The sequence below is a fragment of the Chionomys nivalis genome, chromosome 26 (genome assembly GCF_950005125.1).
Source record: "Chionomys nivalis chromosome 26, mChiNiv1.1, whole genome shotgun sequence".
NCBI classification, from domain to species: Eukaryota; Metazoa; Chordata; class Mammalia; order Rodentia; family Cricetidae; genus Chionomys; species Chionomys nivalis.
This window is the reverse complement of record NC_080111.1, coordinates 21,907,134-21,927,440: the sequence shown is the minus strand read 5'-3', so window position 1 is coordinate 21,927,440 and position 20,307 is coordinate 21,907,134. Positions and strand designations below refer to the sequence as shown.

The 20,307-nt window shown below is 40.8% G+C and overlaps 1 protein-coding gene across 6 annotated transcripts in view; it reads left to right on the top strand.

The window, feature by feature from the left end:
* Cacna2d1 (calcium voltage-gated channel auxiliary subunit alpha2delta 1) overlaps window positions 1-20,307 on the top strand; it is a 422,605-nt gene that overhangs the window by 303,552 nt on the left and 98,746 nt on the right. For all 6 annotated transcript variants that reach the window (XM_057758274.1, XM_057758278.1, XM_057758273.1 and 3 more), the window contains exons 8-10: window positions 14,099-14,168; window positions 16,893-16,943; window positions 18,368-18,467. In XM_057758274.1, coding sequence (XP_057614257.1) covers window positions 14,099-14,168; window positions 16,893-16,943; window positions 18,368-18,467 — 221 coding nt within the window. The remainder of the gene's footprint in view (window positions 1-14,098; window positions 14,169-16,892; window positions 16,944-18,367; window positions 18,468-20,307) is intronic.

The following is a 20,307-nucleotide window of genomic DNA, read 5'->3' as shown; positions in this document are numbered from 1 at the left end:
TACTATGTTCTACAGCCAGGTTCCAAGTAAACACACCTCACCTCAGACACTGGATGATGCAGTGGCTCTCGGAAACTGTTGTTGGCCTCAGCACTCAAACCGAGAGAACAATGGCAGTTACATTCGGAGAAAGATACATTTATATTCTTAGCGTCTCGTCCGGTGCTGGGAAAATAGGATGTTTAGACACCCACGTGATTCTCGCTTGATCCCGTGAGGAGAGGACTCTGAAAACGTAGTTCGTTTGGTAATTTGTTCTTTGAACTTCTGTATCTACCCTGAGTTAAACATCAGCAGACTTGCTCATCCACCAGATTTGCCTAAAAAGAGACTGAAAGCCAATCCTTTCTGTCCTTTCTGTTTCCTTTCCCTCATCATTCTTTCCCTCTACCCCCTCCCTCTTCTTCTATTTTGAAGATAGGTAGATTTTTAAGCTAAGATAGAAGGAAAATTATCCTTTAGTTGCTTTGACAATCATCTTACCTTTTGACATTGTCATGCTATAATTTTTGGGTGTTTTCTTACAACCAATTATTGTACAAGATGACCCCCAAAGACCTCCCCAGCACTCCGTTTCTAGCTGTCAGCTTTTGCTCTGCCCAGATTCTTGTTTTGCAGGATACTTAGACCCAGTTCCCTGGTTAACCATCCATCCATGACACAGCGAAGCTGGCACTAAGGTGATCTCAGAGTAGCACAGGATACAGTCCTGGTTCCCAGTCTTGGGAGAATGGAGAGAATGGTCAACAGTTTCAAAACTACAGCTAAGGAGTAGTAATAACTTCTGCTATTTTGTAATGAAGCTGAGTAATTATAACAGTATGAATTTTAATAAATGGAGAGAATCCTTAATTTACCAAAAAGAATATAATGAAGTTTTATTATGGTAACACTAATATACAATCTTTATATAATGTGTACATGTAACAAAGTATTCTTTTTTTTTTTTTTTTTTTTTTTTTGGTTTTTCGAGACAGGGTTTCTCTGTGGCTTTTGAGCCTGTCCTGGAACTAGCTCTTGTAGACCAGGCTGGTCTCGAACTCACGGAGATCCACCTGCCTCTGCCTCCCAAGTGCTGGGATTAAAGGCGTGCGCCACCACCGCCCGGCGTAACAAAATATTCTTAATAACCATAAAGGCAATTATGGTGCTCAAATAAAAAATAAAATTAAATGTCTAAAACAAAACAAAACTGATTGGAATTCATGCCAAGAACATTTTCGTTGAACCCATGCTCAGTAGAAAATGTTTCATTTCTGAATCTTTTCCTTTGCCCCCCAATCTATGTAAATGAAGTTTAATCTGTCAAGACTGATTAATAGCTAAAACTATGAATTCTTGAACTTTTAAAAAAGTAATTGTTGGTACAAACCATTTGTTTCACCTATTAAAGCCTCCTGAAATTGTGGCAATTGCAGTATTAAATTGAGATTATGGGTAAGAATCAGTGCCTCGTTGAAATGCTAAAGTAGAGAGTGCTTATCATTTTTAGATAATTACTTTCTGTTACAAAGGGGGAGAAACAGAAAAAAGTGAAACTCTATTTCACATGACATTTACCATCTGTCTTATTAAATACTTGATCTGCCCTTACTGTTCGCTCATTTTGAAGATAAGGGACTGAAAAAAGAAAAAAATGAAAGGCCTGATGCATGCAGCATCAGTGTTAAATTCCTCAGCACTGTCCTTGTTGTGAGGCTGAAATTTTGCTGGAATAAACCGTAGTAGAATCTGTGTGTAAGTGTGTAAAGTGTGTAGCCTGATACTCCTTTTCCTCGTATGGATAGTCAAATTTTCATACATTATATATGATATTTTGAAAATAACTTGAGAATATCTTCAACCTCAAATAGCATACGGCAACATTTGAAGACTCTTTCCTTTAGTTTAGTTGCTGAGGGGCCTTTGATGGTTTTCTAGAAACTGTGTCTTCCTGGAGCCTCAGCTTGTCTGGGCTTTCTAAAAGCAGTGCTACCAATGGTGCGTTATCTTCAACGGTGCAAAGCAGTGCTGCCAATGGTGCGTTATCTTCAACGGTGCTAAGCAGTGTTGCTAATGGTGTGTTATCTTCAACGGTGCCTGATTTCTTTTTCTCTTTTCCTTTTTTCTCTTTTGCTTAGAGCGTTGTGAATGAACACACGGTTTACTTATGAATATATTGACATCTAGTCATCACTGTATAAGCTAGTTTTAAATAAGATCTACTTTTTTACAGTAGTTATTAAATCCACTCTGTATCCATTGATACTATTTGTCCTGCCAATTACAAAAAAAAACCAAAATTTTTATTTTAACATTATGGAAGTTTGTTCCTGCCTCAAATCAAATATTAATTCATGGTGAGGGCTGGTCAGTAGTGAGAGCCAGGACACTCCCCTGCATCACGTCTGTGTCGTGTGAGTGGGCCACCTCTACTGGCTGGCCAGCGCCAATCTGTGCTCACTGAGTAGGCAAAGCCCTATAACTTCCATTCTCAGATAACTTCTCAGAAACAGCACAAAGCATTTCTTCTTGGATGACTCTGAACTTAATTTAGTGTCCCCGTGTCCGCAGTCCCCTTTCCATGCCCCTGTGCTTAGCTGAGACGGTCTGAGCTGTCCTAAGGAAGGACACAGAAGCACTGCCAGGTGCAAGAGCATCCGGGCCACACGTTGCACGCACGTGCATTGCAGCAGCTTGCTTCTCCCTTCCTGAGAGCGAATCTCAGCAGAACATCACAAGCCGCCCATCTCCACATGTAGATCGCAGCGAGATCATTCAGTGATTAAAGCAGCAAAAATTAGGCCGGCGGCAGTAATAGATTTCCTATGAAAGCTGAGAAAAGTAACCAGGACTAATATCATCAGAGAGGCTTATGAACTGTAGATTAAAACTCAAGTAAATGCAAAAAATAAAAATAAAATAAAAGTAGGCAAAGTCTTTCTGGAGAGAAACACAAAGAATTGAACAAATCTTTGGGTGCACTGGTGACCTGGTGGTCTGATTGCTACAGGAAGGAGTTGTATTGAGCCAACGCTGGTGGCAGAATATGAGACCTTGAATGTCACAGTGACTGTGTCTAGATAGAGTACTACAGCTATTCTGGGTGTTTGATTGCTGTGTGTGTCTCCTAGGAGGAGCAAGTTCTAAGGGAGCATCCTCAGAATGTGTTGCTGGGACATGGCAAATGTGAACATGTAGAGAACTGAACAAAGGAAGGCCAAGTAACAATTATAAAGGAGACTTCTTGACCACAAAAGATGGGGACATCAGAGAACTAATAAAAAAAATCTGTATTTTTAAGATGGCCATACATTCTAATTTGAATGGAACATGGAATGTTGTGGCTGTTTGCTGAAAGTTATAACGGTGGTATTTTCATCTGGGAGCAAAGCGATAAGTTCAGTGCCGAACAGCAAAGTTGCAGTGTGGCTGTTGAGAAGACGGAGAGAGCTCGGCGCACAGCTGAGCACAGGCTTCACGTTTGTCATCCTGTGCCTGGCTCGCTGTGTGCTACCGCTGTGTGCTGTGTGGTGTGCAATATGCAGCAGACACACGTGTGAAATTGGGCAGTACTATCTGTAAGACTTCAGGCTGTCCTGTGTTCCCTGGCATCATACCCATTGTCTCATACCCGTCTCTTACCTGAGCGTGGTCACAGTCACTCCCTGTGCCTCACTAGGCTGCCCAGCGTCATATCCATTGCCTCATTCCCCGTCTCTTACCTGAGCGTGGTCATAGTCACTCCCTGTGCCTCACTAGGCTGCTCATAATGGCTGTTCACCTAAAGTTCTGGTCACAGTTGAACTAAGTGACATGTTTCTCTCTTTGCTCATGGGGTGGAGCAGCTAAGTAGATGCTAATTTAAAAAGTGAGACTTGTTTGTAATTCAACGCTATCTCTAAAGTATGTCAGTGCGCATAGCTAAACCCTTCAGCTGTTTTAACTCAGAAAATATCTCTCATCCTGTTCTCTTTTCCTTTATATAGCATGAGCCCCCCATGTCATTCAGTTTTACACCATCTTTGATGTGTTGCTCATTTTATGTTTGATGCTGTTGGTTAAAGACGCCGGCAACATTTTGTCTAAGACGCAGAGATCTTACACACCCGTGAGGTTAGGAATAAAGTTTCAAAGAACTATCCCAGCATCCACACCACTCCTGAGGCACGGCACTTGTTCTTGGAGAATTGTGATTTTTTTTTTTTTTTTTGTACTTAAAGCTTTATCATGTCTTACTACACTGGGGGCATCTCATTGTCAGAATTTTCCCTCCGGTGAAACATAGCTAACTTTCTTTCCAGTAACTCTTCCCCTCCTGTACTTCATAAAACTCCTGGTGCCCTTGTCCTTCCTGAGCTACTTAAAGGATTAAATATGTATAAGCATCCTTTCTGTTGAGTATCCTACTTAAACAACCAACTCGCCACTTAACCGCTGCTTCTGCTGACAGCAAAGTTTCCCTATTCTGTATGGAGATGTTTCATGCGGGTCCAATATATAATAGGACTTTTAAAGCTGGTGGGGATGTATCCTTAGCCACAGGGCTGTCTCTGTAATTGAGTTTATATTAACTGAGGGAAAAGAGAGAACGCACTGGAGAAAACGCATCCTTCTCCTGATGACCAGCATCGTTATTGCTCAGAAACAAAGCGTAAAGTTAAAGACATTTGGATTGGACAGAGAAGATGGCTCAGCAGGTAAAGTGGCTTGCTATGCAGTTTGAAACCTAGAACACACATAAAAATGAAAGTAAAGAGCGTTACTCCACAAACTTGTCTCTGGACCTCCACCTGAGTGTTGTAGGGTCTGTGCCCACACATGTGCGCACACACGCATGCACACACACACATTAATAATAATATTGCTACAGAACAATTATTGTATTATTTATTATTATATACTTGTTATAACAATGATTATCATTTAAATAATAATATTATTACAATTATTATTACATATCATTAATAATAACAATAGTTATTATTATAATTTACAATTTTAAAAATTGTAGGTTACTCTTTAAAGGCTAGGCAGAGGAATTAAATCTGATAATATAAAAACCCTGTTCATGAAGGAAGAATCCTCCTAAATGGAAACCATCACTCATACGGCCCTCAGTTAGAAGAGAAGGAAAACTTACAAGCATTTTAAGAAAGACAAAGCTAAGAGGTCTAATGAAATGACTGCAAAGTGATTGGTGAAAATCAGGTGCTAAGGTCCCTGTGAAAGGCTAGCATTGTTCACCCAGTGGTGTTTGCCTTACGTGCCCTGCAGACATCCAAGGACAACCACGACCTGCAACCCCAGTTTTCCCCTCTCAGCAGCTCAGCCCTTATTGCGTTACTGTAGATAGGGTTTTCCTTCTTTAACTTAGCCTTTATTCTGTTGTCTTTTAATCTCCCTTGCTTTCCACAGCTCTGTGTGTTTGTTTATAAAGCCTACCTGGTCATGTGCCTCTTCCCACCTTCCATCATCTACCAGCTTTTCCAAGATCAGTCTTTCTTCTTTTATCCCCTTGGAAAACTTCAGTTCATATGTATTAGAACAGCTATCCAATTTTATAATCTTTCAGAAATTAGTGGAATACACTTTTAGCCTAACCACTGAAGTCTGTGTAACCATGCCTGGAGCTAGTTCATGATGTGTCTCTATGATCAGTAGCGCCCAGCACAGCATCTTCCATGCCATGGAGAGTCGTAGGTGTTTATTAGGTTAAACTTCATGATTTCATTCCCAGAGAAAAGAATTCACAGGAGAATTTTAGACGTGGTATAATATCTTTAGTAGGTCAGTCATCTTTCAGGACTTTCTTCCCATACTAAAATCCATGCATCCCCTTCCCATAAACAATGCAACATGCCAATAATACATACATAAAGCTGACAATCAGGGCTGTCTGGACCATATGCAACTATCTCCCTCGTGGAATAAGACATTTCCTTATTTGACTGCTCCCCACGTAACAGAATTCCAGTTATGTTCTTGTCCTTAATCATTGGAGTCCAGTGCATACACAGCGACTGCCTCTGTAAAGAACCACGCTAAAACTCCAGTGTGGAGAAGCAGGATGAGCAATATAGTCCTGCCACTCATCCACAGTTTTACTCATTCCATCAGCAGAGAAATCCAAACCTCCTAATTTGAACAAAGCAAGCTTTGCTAATTAGCCTGTCCGGCCGTGGTATTCTGTGAGACCCCACATTTGTCACAAACAGTGGCACACCTGAAGGACAGAAACTGGGACCCAGGAGCTTCATAGCTTGTTCTTTCCTGGTACAAGTCTTGAACTTAGAGTTGCGCTGGTATATGAATAGCATAAGTGCAGATTATACTTAGATATCTTTTTCGTACTATGAACAACATTGGCAATGCCCAGTAGCTGGATTCCAGTTCTTTCATTCCAATGAATTCATCTTATAATTTAAATTTGTTTGAGATAAAGAGTTTACTATACAACCCCGACGGGCCTGTGAAGTCCAAAGGTGCCACATGCTGAGATGTAAGGCATATGCCACTCTGCTCAGATCAATGAATTTCTTAGGCAAGCAATCCGAATTCTAAAATTTCATCTGGAAGTAATTCGGATTGCTAACATCTTCTATATATATCGTAGGTTCCAAATATAGGCTATTTCAAGCTTTTCCTCGTGGGTAACTTGCCTATTTGAAGCCATTACTGACTATAGAAAATTTGTTGTTATAATAAAGAGTTTGTAGGCAACCACCACATACACACACACACACACACCAGACAAAGAGTGCAAGGGCACGAGCTTCAGCAAGAGAAGGAAATGAGAAGCTAGAGGAAGAGGTGAATGGGAAGTTAAAAGGATCAAAATTTATTATACACATGTATCAAACTGTCAAAGAATAAATGGGAAAAAGCAGAGTTTACTGCTCTTCCAGTTCTGTGTCTACACCTGTGGCAGAGCTTGCCGGCTGCTCACAGGAGTTTGCCATCCGGATCCGTGTATCCTTTGCGAGTGACCACCTGACTCACGACTTCAATTTTTAGAGCTTCTCTGTGTCTGTGCTTCTCAGAGCCTGAACAATGAAGGAAGTCTGTCACCCATGCCTCAGGCTGTACTGACGTGATCTGCACCTTTTCCACAACCCTTCCTTGCCTTTGTGGCTCTATGTCCATTGGCTTGGGAGGCTTTGGAAGTGAAACACTGACAGAAACAGTAACTCTGATTGTCCCAGATCTCTGCAGAATTTCTTAGAGTGGTATTTATTTGGGTTTTCGTTGTTGTTGTTTGTTTTGGGACAGGTCTCACTGTGGAGCCTAGCATAAACCTCACTATGCAAACCAGGCTAGCCTCCAACTCACAGCAGTTCACCTGCCTCTGGTTCCCGAATGCTGAGGTCCAGCACCGCCACACTCTGCAAGGAGGGGAACTTAGTGCACACATGACGAACACGTGACAAGTAGTTCCGAACTTAGAGTCGCCAACAAACTGTTGCTATGAGAAGACATGGGGTATTTGATACTATACTTTAAGACATTTTCTGTCCTGACGCTTAGATAGATTCATCTTTCTATCTTTTGAATGTTTCCAATATCAATCAAAGTCTAAAGAGCTCAGCAATTTTTTTTTTCTGCATCCCCTTGGCACTTCAATCTGAGTGTACTATCTGGATTCAGAGTTTTTTGTTTTTTTCGAGACAGGGCTTCACTGTAGCTTTGGAGCCTGCCCTGGAACTAGCTCTTGTAGACCAGGCTGGCCTCGAACTTACAGAGGTCCACCTGACCTTGCCTACTGAGTGCTGGGATTAAAGGCGTGCGCCACCACCGCCATGAGTGTACTATCCGAACTCACCTAAGAGGAACACTCTTTCCTCAACCCATTCTAGGGCTGTGGCACAAGGCAGAAGCTATGGAGAATCTATTTTGGAATGATGGCAGCTGTAAATTCTGTCGGGTAGATAAGACAAGTTGAGCCAATTAAGTTTCTTCCTTAAAAAAAGAGTCACAGTTGATTGTGTCGTAACTCAGCATGTGCCTGATATTCTGTAGAACATGACCGAGACAAGCCTCACATTGCTGGCTCTCAGCTGCACTGAGATAGAAGATGTGCGTGACTCTCCTGTCATATTTTGAGTGTATAAAATGTACTGCTTTTTAAATTTTTGTGAAGTCTCCAGTTACCAAAATATGTTTGAACTTACCAATGGGAGTACAATGAGCTGTCATTTTTCATGGTGTTTCTGCCACGAGGTATAGTCCTCAATGTATCATTAACCGTTTTTTTTTTTTATTCCCCAATAAATGAAATAAAAAAAATGAATACTTTTGTTGTTAGGCAATTGATGATAAAAGGGTGCCAAAATAATACTGCAGCTGGTTTAGCAGAAGACACAGTTCATGTGGGTGGGGGTCATGGAAAACGTCCTTGTAAGTGATCATTATCACCTTCGGTGAAATGATTCATTCAGAAATGCAAATTCTGTGATGTTTCTAACACTCTCTCCAGCCATCCTCAAGTCCTGGTGGAATGCTGAAGAGATATGGAAGGTGAAAACTGCCCCCCCCTCCTTTTCCAGGGACCTGAGAAGCTCTGGTTTCCTCTCCTGAACTGGGTTCCACAGTGAATGGTTATAAATCATAATTTGAGAGAACTGCAGAACACAGACATTTTCTCTTTGCTATGTGATCATCCATAATTTTGAGCTTGGATAAATAACATTCCACTTAATATCACAGTGGGATTTTACATACTAATTAGTAATATCACAGAAGAATTTATAGTCTTTAATTTTACTACAATATAAATACTCTAATTTGGTATAACTTTGTCTTACTAAGTAAATATATAAGAAAATTTATATTAGATTATAAATATTTTTAAATATATGCCACCTAAGATTAGCAATGTTAGTAAAGTTTAATGTTCTTGCCCTTAATGTAAATTATAGCCTTTTAATTTTCTTGTTATGTGGGAGTCCCCTCTGTATGCTTTGAATATGTTTTATTACCATTGGTTAATAAATAAAGCTGCTTAGGCCTACAGCGGGGCAGAATAGAGTAAGGCGGGAATTCCAAACAGATAGAGGAGGAAAGAAGGTGAAGTCAAGAAGATGCCAGGTAGCTGCTGAAGGAGACAGAGGCCCCAAAACCTTACCGGTAAACCACGAGCCTATACTAGAAATGGGTTAATTTAAGATGTAAGAGCTAGTTAGAAATACATTTAAACTATTGGCCAAGCAGTATTGCAAGAATACAGTTTCTGTAGGATTATTTTGGGTCTGGGCAGCCAGAAACGAACAACCATCCTCCCACCCACATTCCTGTGTCTTTAAAGAAACGTATGAATTTTATGGAGCATAATAATTCCTATCAAAAGATTTCAATCTTAGTGAAAGCAGAAATCTCACCTTGATCTTCTCTATAAAGAATTAAGAAACCTGAGGCTAAGGACATGGTTTAGGGTTTAGAACATGTGCAAACCTAAGGACTGACCAGGGAGCAGATTCCTAGAACTCATGGAAATGCCTTATAGGCATGGTGGCCGTTCTGTAATTAGGAAGGTAGACACGGAAGTCCCCAGAAGAAGCTGGAAAGGAAGACTAGCCATGTCACTGAGCTCTGGGTTTGGTTGTGATTTGCTGCCTTAATGCATCACATTGGAGAGCCATGGAGTATGATTCCAAAGATCAACCTAGGGCCCTGCATGTACCAAATGTGTGCACCCAAACACGTGCAAAACACCCACTGTGACAGTGGAACTGATCTATTGGGAGCTCTTCAAGGCCAGCTGGACTGGGACGGAATAAGCATGGGTTGAAACTGGACTCTCTGAACATGGCGGACAATGAAGGCTGATGGGAAGCCAAGGACAATGGCACTAGGTTTCGATCCTAATACATGAACTGGCTTTGTGGGAGCTTAGCCTGTTTGGATGCTCACCTTCCTGGGCCTGGATGGAAGTGGGAGGACCTTGGTCTTCCTGTAGGGCAGGGAATTTGGTCTGCTCTTCAGTATCGAGAGGGAGGGGAAATGGACTGGGGGGAGGAGAAGAGGAGTGGGGATGGGGGAGGGGAGTGGGGGGAGGGGGCAATGTGTGGGAGGAGGGGAGGGAAATGGGAAACGGGGAGCAGTTGGAAATTTTAATTAAAAAAGAATAAAAAAAAATGGAAAAAAAAAGATTAAAGGACAATAACAGAACTGCTAAACCTCAAAAAAAAAAACTCACAACAATGGAGAAAAAAGAAAAAGAAATATACTTTTGTATTAACTTTAAAATCCCCATCTTATGTGATCAATTATCAAAGTTATTGGTGAGATTGTTCAGTTCCTGGCTTCTTTTTGGACAATGGCTGTGGGAAGTCACCACAGTCTCTTCAGCTCTGTGCATCGCTGCCTGTCTTGATCACTCAGGAGAGGTGAAGAGAGTCACAGCAGGTAGACCCAGAAATTTTTATTATAGACAGAGACTTAGTAACTTGGTGGATGGTTCAGCCAGTAGGAATGCTTGCTGCACATGCGCAGTGGCAGAGTTCAAATCCGCCAACATAAAACCTTGGGTGTGGGCAACTCTCTCACAAGAGGATTGATAAAAGGCATGCTGGGGTTTGCTGACTGCCTATAGGTATTCCAATAGCAGACCCAATGTCCTCCTCTGGCCCGCAGGAGCCTGGTCGTGGATAGGTGTACCTACACACATTTGAACAGTCACCACAAATACATGGCACAACAATTACAAACCTGCACACATAAATTTGAAAGACTTCTTGACTGTAACAGAGATTGAAATGAGAAGGTCTTTTAGACTTAGGAGTTCTATAAAGAATACACAGGTGACAGATATGTTATAAAATAATCTAATCTATAGCTAAGGTTGAAATAAAGTCTTCATGGCCTAGTTCCCTGACCTGAGATTCTAATCCTCTGGAGACACAGGTATGTTCCCGAAAGGCAGATGAATCATACTGGTGGAATTTGCTAGAAAATTATCCTCTGGGATGCCTAATGTTGACAAGAAGCTCTGTCCAGAAAGAAAGAAAAAGGAAAGAGAGAGAGAGAGAGGGAGAGAGAGAGAGAGAGAGAGAGAGAGAGAGAGAGAAGGAAAGAGAAAGGAAGAAAGAGAGGGGGGAAAGGAAGGAAGGAAGGAAGGAAGGAAGGAAGGAAGGAAGGAAGGAAGGAAGGAAGGAAGGAAGGAAAGAAAGAAAGAAAGAAAGAAAGAAAGAAAGAAAGAAAGAAAGAAAGAAAGAAAGAAAGAAAGAAAAAGGTTTTGGGGCATTTGGGGATTATAACTAACCCAGTATCAGTAGGCTATTTCTGAACTTTGGGAGCTTAGTGAAGCTTCAGAAATTACAAAAACATGGAGGAACATGGAAAGTGTGAAACAATGGTATCTGAGTCTGGGAAACACATATGCACTGCAGCAGATAGACCCCAGAAAAACTGCTCGTGGGCAGGAGGTCATGAGCTAACAAACCACACAAAGCAGGAAACCCTCCTTTCTCATCCAGTGTCTTCATCATTTGTACAAAACACACGGGCCTGTGCTAATTAGGAAAAGAATAGCATTTATAAAGCTGAAGTCATTTTAATCAAGCAAACCAAAGGGATGCATTCCAGTGGAGAGGAAATGAATGTATAAACAGAGAGATGGCATAGAAACTTGTGCACAATTTCTTTAAATTCTTTTATTGTTATTGAAATATTAACTGATGTTTTACACTAATGGTGGAATGGGAACTAATATATCTATCCACATATTTGTTGCTTAATTCTAAGACTACCACAAGGAAAAGTGTGCTATTTATAGCCTTGATACTTTAGGATGAGAACTGAACAGATTTTAAAGAAATAAATTTAATGGATGTTATATTAACTATGCCAGTAATTGGTTCTTTGGGGAGTGCTATATTTAAACTTACAGTTTATGTAAATGTGATTAGTCATTTAAAATGAATAAGTCATTTCATAATTTCGCTACTCATGAAATTCCACAGTCAAGAAGGGCTTCTTGAGTTGTGTGTATATTTTGACATACTCTAATTAGCCAAATTATCTTAGTTGGATAATAAGCCTGGTTCTCACCACGAGTTTCCATAATTTCCATGATTTCTTAAGGAAGAAAATGGAGAACTGTATCATTTGCATATGGCATGTGAGGTAGGAGTTTTCTTGAGTCCCATGTCCAGACAGTTTCAATGTGTGGGACTCCTGAGGCGTAAAACAGCCTTGCAGTTCGTGAGCTCAGTCCTTGCCTTCTTTGGGCCAAGACTGTAGGGGAAATAAAGATTTTGAGAGAACTTTGACCAGAGTAAATGTAGTTTAATTGGAATAAGTATGAATTATTTACATTTCAAAATAAGTATAATAAGCCAAGAAGTTTTTAGTTTTAGTTTCTAATTTCAGAAGTAAAAGTTTTGAATCTCATAGGTCACTGATTTTCTGCTTAAATTATTTCACAGAATAAAGTTTCAAAGCTCAAACTTTATCTTTTAAACAGTATTTATTTATTACATGTAAAGTATGTTTTTCGATCACACCCCTCTCCTCTTGGCCCCTCTGTGCCCTGCTCTCCACTTACTTCGTGCTTTTCCGTACACCCCACTGAGTCCAATTAGAGACGTCCATATGTGTGTGGGTGTCGATTCATCCACCTGGACACAGGCCAGCTACTCCGTCTCTGAAGGAAACCAGCTCAAGGCGTCTTGTCCCAGTAACCCTCCCCTAGCCCCGCAAGCCTCCCGTGGCCCCGGCTAGACTGCTGACTGACAGGATGATGGTCAGGGCTCACAACTCGAGATTTTCAGAGTTCCTGAGAGCACCAGCCTTGTCGTGTGTGGAAGATGCTGCCTGGCAACAATCCTCCCCATCCTCTGCCTCTGACAATCTTGGTGTCACCTCCTCAGTGTTGCTCCTTGAGCATTAGCGGGAGGTGATTTGATAGACACTGAATTTGGTGCCTGGAACTTCCCCATTACTTATTCTCCACACTCTGGCCAGTTGTGGGTCTCTGTATCAATGTCTGTCCATTATGAAAGGAGCCTCCCTGATGAGGGATGAGAGCTGTACCAAGCTACCAAGGAACTGTGTTTACACAGCAGCTTGACAACAAGAACATGCGTGTATGTGTGTATATATCACACATTATATATACATATATGTATATGCATATATTATACTCATTATACATACAATATTACATAATATACGCACATATGTATATATACACACATTATGCATAGTATATATACATATACACACACATACGGAGAGAGTTAACTTTAATTGTACTTTAACCTCGCATTTATAATTTTAACCTGAAACTAAAACTTCAAGTTGTCCATTTGAAACAGAAATTGATAAATTATGTCAACAGTACTCATCATTTATTAAGCATATGACTGTGAAGGCTATGATAATGCTACTTTAAAATTAAGGATCCAAGAAAAACAGTATTTATATATGAGAGAAGATACCGCTTTTTCTCCGCAGCTAAGCTACCCAGAAGTCCCTGTAGACCATGCTGGCTTCAAACTCATAGAGCCCCTACCTTCTAGGGGCTGGGATCAAAGGCGTGTGCCACCACGCCTGGTGAAAAAGTCTGTGTTCAGTGACTGTTTGCGCCGAGTGAAAGCAGGATGAGCAGCTAATCGAAGGCGTCACTTTTCTCAGTGCACGACCATACTCTGTCGAGGAACGGCTTCTAAGTTAACCCTGCCCACACTCTGTGTCTAAGCTTGTTTCCACAGCACTGCGAGGAGAGGGTTGGCCATGGCTTCCTTTCATACTGTGTGCTGCTTCCCAGTTTTGAGAAGGGAAACCCTGATGATACAAGGATGGCATTTTGTATTTGAACACTCATATAGATAAGTGGGATTCGGTTTATTCTGTATTTTGTGATTTTTCAGTCTCATTAATTTTGTAGGTTGTACTTAATTACCCTTGTGCGTGTTGGGGGAGGGGGGGCAGTGGCATTCTCCTGCTGGAAGACAGAGACTAGCGTTCAGTTCTCTCCATCTCCACCAGGTGTGTCCGAGAGATGGAATCCAAATTTTGCCAGTCTTGGTGTGAACACCTAGACCCAATAAGACAGCCTGTCAGCCCAGCCATGCTTTACTACTTTGACTTGGTTTCTCTGATATGTTTTGTTTTTCAGCTTCCCCCTGGGTGGATAATAGTAGAACTCCAAACAAGATTGATCTGTATGATGTGCGCAGAAGACCGTGGTATGAAATTCTGACTGTCTCTAAAGACAAGTCCAATGACAGAGCGTTCTATCATTTGTTAGCTGTTGAGGGCAAACTTTCACTGGGATGAGCGCCGTCTCCTTAAATACAATGCTATGATGTTTTCAGAATATAGATATGACTGACAATAAGTGAAAATGAGGAGTTTGGGTAGGGAATGACGGTGAACACTGTTGAAAAGATTTTTCAAACTTTTTCCACATGGATGACTTTAAGCCGTATGCTGATTTCCAACTGGGGGCCCCTTGTATCTGGTGGGCATTTCTGTCGGACCCTTCTTTGCTTGAGGTAGAGCCCTAATGGAGAGATGACATAGAGTCAGAGACCGTTTGCTTCTGGCAGTGGACTAATGAGAACTGGCCCACAGCTAAGAGTGCCACCTGAGTATACCCATAGGCTTTAGATTGGATTTTCACCCCCCTAAGGAGTTGTGTTTGTCTGACACTACCAAAACAATTCATCATCCTACGAAACACAGGAAAATGTCCGCAATATGTTTGGACTTACTGAAAAACAACCCTGACTCTTCATGCCTTTTAGCTATTGATTGTATTTTCAGTGTTTAAATTTTACATTTAAATTATAAATCTACATTTCAATTGTTAATTAAAATATACTATTTTTAATAAGTTCACGTATACATTATGGTGTCTTGTACTCTTTTCATATTAATTTTAAGTACATACTGATGAAAAGAAATACTTAACAACATTTTAATGAAGGTTATCTGCTCACTCAATTAAGAAAATCCCTGTTATTGGATTGCATTGTTTCCAACCTCCTCCTGTGTTCACACAACACAGTGGTTGACTGAAAGAACATGTATTAATGGGTTTTAGATGTCCTGTTTAATATCAAATAGTTTACATGAACACAATCTTGAGCGACGGTTACTGATATTACTATTATTAATAATATCTCTACAGTTTGTTATTTGATGGAAGCAAATAGAACTCTATAACCTAGTTTGTATTTAAGGAATGGTCATTCCCTGATAAATGTAGGAGCGAAGTGCCAATCATCTGGAGCAGACACTGCCCTAATGTTCTCATCTTCCCACAGAGATGCCCACCGGGACAGGGTTAAGATGCTGGACATGAGCAAGACTGTCTCCCGTGGGGAGACAGAGGGACTCTGTCAATTGATCTGTAGAGTGGAGCGGATTGCAGACAACACTACCCTGCTCCCTCCACAAATAATTGCAAACTGGTAGCAGCTGTTCTCTGGGCTGTTGCGCGTGAAAGATGAGTCTTGATGTAGACCTCCTTCTGAGGAAGGCAGACACCTGATGCCCTTCGTTATCTGTTCCCCTTCAAACCCAAACAGTCACACAAAGACTCTATTGATTACAACACTGTTTGACCAACGGCTAAGACATATTTCTAGCTGACTCTTACATCTTAAATTAATCCATTCCTATTATTTTATATTTTACCAGAAGGCTCATGCTGTGTTACCTCACGTCTTGCTTTTTGGATGGCTACATAGAATCGGCATGATTCTGCCTTCTTTCTCCCTGCATCAGTTTAGTTTTTACGCCTAGCTATGGTCTGTCCTGCCCAAGGCAAAGCAACTTCTTTATTAACCAATGGTATATTCATAGCATACAGAGGGGAATCCCACGTCACTGGACAAGTAGTCTGTGTGTCTGTTTCTCTCTCTTCCCCTCTCTAGTAAACAGCTGCTCTCAAATCTATTTCTCCACCATCAGTCAACATCCTATCTAAATATTCCCTACAGTGTCTTTCAAATGCAGACAGTCTTGTTCTTTAAGATGTAGTTGGATTTTGGAATTAGCATTTGAACCACTTTCCTGGGTTATTCTTGGACACTGTAAAGTTTTGAGAGTTTGTGCTTTGAATTCTTTTTTATTAAATTTATTTATTTATTTATTAAAGATTTCTGCCTCCTCCCCACCACTGCCTCCCATTTCCCTCCTCCTCCCCCAATCAACTCCCCCTCCCTCAGCAGCCCGAAGAGCAGTCAGAGTTCCCTGCCCTGTGGGAAGTCCAAAGACCTCCCACCTCCACCTTACTAGATCTGCTTTGAATTCTTAGTAATAATTCTTAATACTAATATTATCCAATGCATGAGTTCAGTTATTTAACAGAACTGTTGTGTTTTCTTTTGTATAAGTTGCTTTTACTTAAAGTTTATGTACACCCACTTCTTTGTATTTATTTATTTATTTATATTTTAAAATGTCGCAGTTTCTTATCCACTAGAGTGAAAAGGTCATAATTGCAATTTAGTATTTTTCTCTCTAAATTTCTTCTCTGTCTTTTCTTTTTTCTTTTTTTTTGGGGGGGGGTTCGAGACAGGGTTTCTCTGTGGCTTTGGAGCCTGTCCTGGAACTAGCTCTGTAGACCAGGCTGGTCTCGAACTCACAGAGATCCGCCTGCCTCTGCCTCCCGAGTGCTGGGATTAAAGGCGTGCACCACCATTGCCTGGCTTCTCTGTCTTTTCTTATGAATACCTGGAAAGTATGCTTTAAAAGCCATACCTTCAGCATCTCTATGGTGATCTTAAATGCTTTTTTTCAAGCTAACATTTCAGAATTTCAGTGAGAGACCACCATTTACTATAGTATAATAGGTCAGGTCTTTGCTTTAACTATGTCTTGCTTCAGAGATTAGGAATGAAAATGAGTGAATCTCAGTGACGGATACAGAGGAAAGGAAACACTCTGTGGTTCTGTTTCAGGTACATCCAGGGAGCCGCCTCCCCCAAGGACATGCTCATCCTGGTGGATGTGTGAGTAGTTGACTCGTACCTATTTATATCCAGAGTGCATGAGACATTTGTAGGAGTTAGCAATGTATGATAGATTGGGAAAAATCAATGCGCTGATTGTATATGCAGACAAAGAAGCCTTACTAAGATATTAACAAGGAACTGGGGAGTTGGCTCAGTCAATAAAGTGCTTGTTGCACAAGATGTCATATCTCTGGCATCTACATGGAAACAATTGAATGATGACGGGATGGTGGTTTGTGCCTGTAATGACAACTACGAACGGGGGAGATAGATCCCTGCCTGGGATGACTAGACGAGCCAAAGGATCAGAACATGGCTGAGAGCAGTAAAGGAAAATACCTGACATCAACCTCTGACCTTCACATGTGTGTGTGTGAATGCATGCACATGTGCGTGCACACACGCAAACACAAGCACATATATTGCACATACAGACACACATGCACACAGATACCACACGCATGCATGCATACATCACACACACAAACGTACACATATACACACAAATATACCCACATCACACACATACATACTTCACTCACAGAGAAACATACACATATAGACACATATAAGCACACATGCACACACATACACAGTGCATACAGACATATGTACACATACAGACACACATAGAGATGCATGCACACACCACATAGACAAACATACAGGCACACTCATGCACACATACACATGCTTGCACACATACACACACATACATGCATTACACACAGACATACATGCACATCTCACACAGACACAGACACACAAAAACATGCACACATCACACACAGTTCTGTATACACACAAACATATACACACAGGCACACGTGACACACACAAACATACAAACACAAACAATCATATACACACGCATACACACATCACACAAACATACTAGCACCATCTGAGAATCCGTGTGTACCTGTGATGTAGAAGCAGAAGTTAGTTGCCTAGAGATGAGTCCTGCCTTAGGGGAAGTAGAGACGAGAGAATTGAAGGAATCCTGGAGGAATTGTTCTTTGGTCTTTGGAGTGAGGCGTTTGACCACAAACCTCTTCACAGCTGTGCCGCTCTGTTATTTTCCTCTATTCATTTTTCTTTTGACTTTTATTCTTAATTATTTTAATTGGAATGTAATTTTACAATTCCTCCCTCCTTTCATCTCTCTTAGACTATACTACTTGCTCTCTCTCAAATGCATGCCCTATATTTCTTTAATTGTGGAAATGTGTTTGTGTGTATTCTTAATACATAAATATATAAATACAATCTTCTCAGTCTCTCTGTTAATCATATGTATATGATTTCAGGGCTGACGGCTTTTTTTTTTAATTTTCACGTGAATGGTCCAGAAGCCACTGAGATCATTTTCTTTGTTAAATGACTGGTAAATAACACGTGGACGATTTGTCTGTTCACAGGAGTGGAAGTGTGAGCGGACTGACTCTGAAGCTCATCCGAACCTCGGTCTCCGAAATGTTAGAAACCCTCTCAGATGATGACTTCGTGAATGTAGCTTCAGTGAGTATGGATGCTTCCCCTTTCTGAATTCCACCTCCTGTCTCCTCATGAATTAGATACTGGGGTGTCCTGGGGTGTTGTAGGAATTTTACAAGTGTCTTACAGAGCTGTCCTGCACCATCCTATCTGAGGTCCTTGGCATTTCCCACTGTTGAAATAATGAATACTGAGCGAAAAGCCTTTCTCCCCTTCACTCACAGGAGCCCATATGGGTGATGTGACCCCCTGCACGTCAGAACACCTGACGAAGTGGCGTCTTGCACCATGACTGAACAGTTGATTGCTTATTGCTGGTTATGCTTACTTTTGCCTGCATAACTGACCATTGTGTTTCTCCTAACAGAAGAAAAAAGGAGGCAATTGAATGAGTTTGGAAGCATCTTAGGCCTTTTATAGCTAGAAAGTACTGGACTTGATGCAAATGGAACAAGATGTATGTTTCATTTTAATCATGTAATTTAGGCAATGAATTTCATGGTCAATTCTGATGCATGAAATCTCATATTTGAAGTGGTTTTTATTTACAGAGATTTGGCTGAAGGCAAAGTGTATTTTGGTGACATTGTTTTGTATTGAACCTATGAGAATGATCTACCTCTAAAATCCCTGGGGAGGATGAGACTAAAGATTACATGTGACTGTCTCCTTTTCCTGGGATTAGGGAACCCAGGATATCACTGCAACCCTACAGCTAATGAAGCTTCAGGTAGCTTTAATGATGTTACAGTGGAGAGGACTTAATCCTAAAATGAAATTATTAAGATATTCCTGGATGGTCATATGGATAGAATATATAACCCACAGTTGATAACGCAAAATTCTCTGGAAAATGTCTCCTGGTGTATAATTCCTAGGGAGAAAAAAAAATGGAGCTATTCCATAGTCTAAATAAATTTACAAGGAACCCTGTCTAACTCTTGTTGAGATACCATGGCATGAGGCCCTTCTCAACTAAGATGATAGGAAGGTATTACTCAGCTTTGTTTGTATAGAAATGACAAAAAACGTTGGAATGGCTTAAAATGTTATCTTTGGCATAATGAGAGAATTCGTCATATATAATGACATTGATTTGAAGTCAAAAAATATTCAGTGTGTTTAATCAATCCTAGGTTGAAATGTAAATGGAGAATGCTTGTTCGTACCCGAATAATCACACATAAACTATAGTATTTATAACACTCTTTAGCTAGTAGCTTAGGAGTATTACTAGCTAGCTCTTACATCTTAAATTAACCCATTTCTATTAGTCTGTGTATTGCCACGCGGCCTTGGTGTACCTCATTTTCTACATGTCTTGTTTCCTCAGCAGCTGGTTTGCATCTGCATGACTCTGCCTACTCTCTCTCTCTATGTCTCTGTTCAGATTTCCTGCCTTGCTATATTCTGCCCTGCCGTAGCCCAAAGTAGCTCCTTTATTAACCAATGGTAGTAAAACATATTCACAGCATACAGAGGGGCATCCCACATCATATTCACCACATTGCATAGTAAAAGAGTGAGGAGCAAGTCAGGGAAAGGAGAATCTAATTAGGTAATGGAATTTAATTTAAGAGAACCAGTTTCACTGAAAAGTCCTAGAAGCCATCTGGAGTAGTCTTTTTAGAGTTGTCAATCTGCAGACCCTGAAGAACTGGCATGTTAGGTACCAGACTCCTCCATGTATACGCAAACATGATGGTCACATGCAAGGTGTTCTAAAACATGAAGATTATAGATTCTGGTTGGGAGCTGATCAGTGCCTACCCTGGCCAATGAATGAATTATAATATGGAGATTTACCTCATTAAAATTAACAGCAGCAATAGTAATAGCAGTAAAACAGAACATGGAACAAGAG